At 34.5% G+C, this 3636-nt stretch overlaps 1 protein-coding gene across 1 annotated transcript; it reads right to left on the reverse strand.

The window, feature by feature from the left end:
- Positions 1-301: 301 nt before the first annotated feature.
- On the reverse strand, positions 302-3120 carry LOC132607826 (transcription factor MYB13-like). The gene is made up of 3 exons (XM_060321905.1): positions 2867-3120; positions 2608-2737; positions 302-1534 (listed from the first exon to the last, which is right to left on the reverse strand). The coding sequence occupies exons 1-3, from the start codon at positions 2997-2999 to the stop codon at positions 946-948; spliced, it is 852 nt and encodes a 283-aa protein (XP_060177888.1). The 5' UTR covers positions 3000-3120; the 3' UTR covers positions 302-945.
- Between the last annotated feature and the right edge of the window lie 516 nt (positions 3121-3636).

Raw genomic sequence — 3636 nt, forward strand, 5'->3', positions numbered from 1 at the left:
TGTTTGGGCGATCCCATTCGTCGCGGCGGCCGGTCCGCATATATTTAAATGTTGCTTTGTTGGCCCTGTGTGACCTTTGTTGGTATTTTCTGCGTGCAGGGTATATGGGATAGTCCGTAAAATAAAGGAAACTCTGCCGAAATTTTTCTGGAAATTATCTAAATTTGAAATAAAGCCTTGTCGGCTTCTACCATATACTAAAATGCGTTTGAGTGCCCAGATCGGACACTAGTCACGGCCTACGGGGTTGGGTCGTGACAAAAGTGCCAAAGCAAACATGAACTACTGTTTGTGCTGTGGCTATTTTGTAAACTTCTTGAATTGCATTCATAGTGTTAGCTTTAGGGATCCATCCAATTACACTAAAAAAGTCCTTTTAATTTGGAACGAAGTTTGGCTATAAAAAGTAATATCAAGAAGCAACCATGTGCTTGTTATCCCAATTAACTGAAGCCCATGTCTACGAACAAATTGTTTAGAGAATAAACCAAAATCCTTATTACTAGCAGCTATTTTAGGTCTTCATTATGCAATGTTTCAATGTCTACATGCATAACTTTTTCCATATCTGCAATTTCGGGCATCTTCGTTCTCCAATATTATGTCAGAAGAGTAGGAAGGGCCCAAACCATTAAAATGATTCGCCAAACATGACCTGCTTGACGAACAGTTGAACCAAGTGGATCAACCTGTAAGAGCTGAGTATGTTTTCCTAATTAAATCTTCTATGATACTCCTTCCATCCCTTTTATGCTGGTACTCTCTTTTTTAGTCTGTAGGAGAAGAATGAAGCGAATTGTGGACAACAATGCTGTGTTTAGTTCTTTGTCAAATGAAACAGAGACACATAAGCATATATGTTATGCCATACACTTTTGTCCTTCTCAATTGTCACTAAGCCATCCAAAAAAGAGTTGCCCTTCATTACAAAGGCGGATCCAAGATTCATATTTCAGGCAATTCTAACATCAACTCATTGGATCTTGAAAAAAGATCATCCCAAAGCCAGTTATCGTTCAAGCTTGAATTAATCTGGTAATTTTCCTCCACTAATGACAAATCAAGATTATTGTCATTATTATTAAAGTCATTGACCGGTGCCCATAGTACCTCGGACCAGAAATCGTCATCAACTTCAAGCAAATTATCCAACATTATTTGATCTCTTGACTCGTTTACAAGTGAACTCGTATCAGTTGTGTTTGAACATGAATCATCACTCAATGATATCGATGATGATGAACATAAGGAAGAACTTGGTTGTTGCTGAATTTCGGGATTCATTTTAGGACTTGATATTTCAGAATTATCCTTAGAATTTTTGGGCTCCAAATGTATGTCCAAATTAGAATTTTCGGGCTTCGAATGTATGTTCAAGTTTTCTTCGAATTTTGATGTTTCCATTGTTTCTTCTTGTATCTCCGGTGTTGCTCCAGATTGAGATTCATTCATTTTCTTCTTCAGACGAGTATGCCAAACGTTTTTTATTTCGTTGTCTGTTCTTCCTGGAAGTCTTGCTGCAATCGCAGACCACCTGCAAAAAATTGTCATGTCAAAACCAAACATTTTTATTGACTCTATCATAATATGTTCCATAAACTGTGTTTGGGACTATTATGGTTTTAAGCCTGTCCAGAGACGAATCAAGTGTGTGCGATGGGTTCAACTGTAATCAGTAATTTTTACATAGACGTGTGGAAAAAAAAAATACTAAACTTTGATAAATATTAAATTTATTTCTAAGAAATGTAATGAGTTCAATATGCTAAGAACTTTAAATGTTGAACTCATCATAATTTAATTCTAACTTTGCCTCTGATTATGATCGAGCATTATGGAGATTAGGGAAAAGGTGCAAATATACCCCTCAATTTTGTGATTTAGAGAAGATATACCTTCGTTAAAAAAGTGGTGCATATATACCCCTGTTGCTACACAAATGGTGCAACCCTTTTCGCTGACATAATTTTTTTTTAAAAAAAATCATTTAGTTTGTTCTTTAATTAAAAAAATATCATGTGACTTAAAAAAAAAAAAGTGAACCTATTTATTTTTGGTAGACTTATTTTTTTTAAAGCTGTATGATAATTTTTTTTTCTGGTGGATCGGCTCTGGTTCATTTTTAAAAATGGGCAGGCTTTTTTTTTTTTTTTTTAAAGCCAGGGAGATATTTTCTTCTAAACGAACGAGACAACCCACTAGAAAAATAAATTGCCTCGTGGCTTTAAAAACAACAAGTCTATTAAAAAAATGGGAGGCTTATTTTTTTTTATAGCCGCGTGACATTTTCTTCATTAAAAGATATAAGCTAAATGATTTTTCAAAAAATTCTGACAGCGAAAAGGGTATATTTGCACCATTTGTATAACAGAAGTAATATAACAGCACGAGTATATATGTATCGCTTTTTTAACGAGTGACATATCTGCTCTAAATCGCAAAGTTAAGGATAGATTTGCATAGTTGCCCTTGATATTATTCTAAGCTAGAAATCACCTCCTACGTTCTTCATGACCCACATCCTCTATTATTTAATTTGTTGTGTACTTCCATTTGGAAGGCAAAGGAAAAAAACAAGGGCAAAAAGGAAGGAAAAAAAAAACGTACCTATTTCCAAGAACTTTATGCAACTTGATAATGGTGTCTTCTTCTTCAGGAGTAAAATTCCCTCTCTTAATATCAGGTCTCAAGTAATTAGTCCATCGGAGTCTACAACTCTTTCCACATCTTAATAGACCTGAAAATAATGACATTGTAGCGTTCATATCAAACATTTTCAGGATTTGAACGTAATGAGTAACAGAACATCTTCAACATTATTGGCTTTACGAAAGCCAATAATGCTGACCACAAGTAAAATTAGTACCTGCAAGTTTAGGAAGTGCACGCCAATTTGGATGGCCATTTTTATTAATGTAATTGATAAGTAAATCATCTTCTTCTTTGCTCCATGGACCTCTTTTCAATCCCGCTCTCTCACAGCATGGAGATCTGCCCATATTTTCTCTGTTCAATAATTTTCTCTCTTTATTGTGTTTATCTTTTCAAAAAATGGGGACTTGAAGCTGATATTAATACTACTCAGGTCTCAGTGGGAGGGAGCTGTACAGTAGAAGTACAATTCCCATTTCAATTTTTGTAGGAAAAAAACGCATGATTTTTTCGTGCGTTTACGATGTGACAATTTATGTCTCGAAAATAGATTATAATTCTAAAATATTGGATTCGACCGCCTTTGTATTAATTTATGTATAGCAATATCTATATGATGATACTATTATTACTCCATTGTTTAGTATTATTGGACGAACAAATAGATCTCATAGAAATAATTAATTGTAAAATTTCTCTTTTATCCCTAAATCACTAGACTATACCCAGTTGCACCCAAAAATCTTCTGTTCACCACGCCCAATAGTTTCCTTTTCTTAGCTTAAATTAACGGAAAGGTCTGTGCCACATTGAACCCATGACCTCTTCCTTACTTTAATATCATATTAAATTGTGTGATCATCTTACCTAAAAGCACAAGTTATATTGAGAAAGCAGACTTTCAATTACGTAGAGCCCGTTCATATTATCGAATTGAAAGTAGGTGATAAGCATCAAGTGTGAAAAACACTTTTAGTTATAAAT

This window comes from Lycium barbarum, chromosome 1 (genome assembly GCF_019175385.1).
Source record: "Lycium barbarum isolate Lr01 chromosome 1, ASM1917538v2, whole genome shotgun sequence".
Classification (NCBI taxonomy): domain Eukaryota; kingdom Viridiplantae; phylum Streptophyta; class Magnoliopsida; order Solanales; family Solanaceae; genus Lycium; species Lycium barbarum.

Excerpts from the sequence above, each read along its gene's own strand:
- LOC132607826 (XM_060321905.1), bottom strand. The coding sequence starts at position 2,999 with ATGGGCAGATCTCCATGCTGTGAGAGAGCGGGATTGAAAAGAGGTCCA. Across the intron at positions 2,738-2,866 it reads TGCACTTCCTAAACTTGCAG|GTCTATTAAGATGTGGAAAG; the intron begins GTACTAATTTTA and ends CATTATTTTCAG. Across the intron at positions 1,535-2,607 it reads CATAAAGTTCTTGGAAATAG|GTGGTCTGCGATTGCAGCAA; the intron begins GTACGTTTTTTT and ends AATTTTTTGCAG.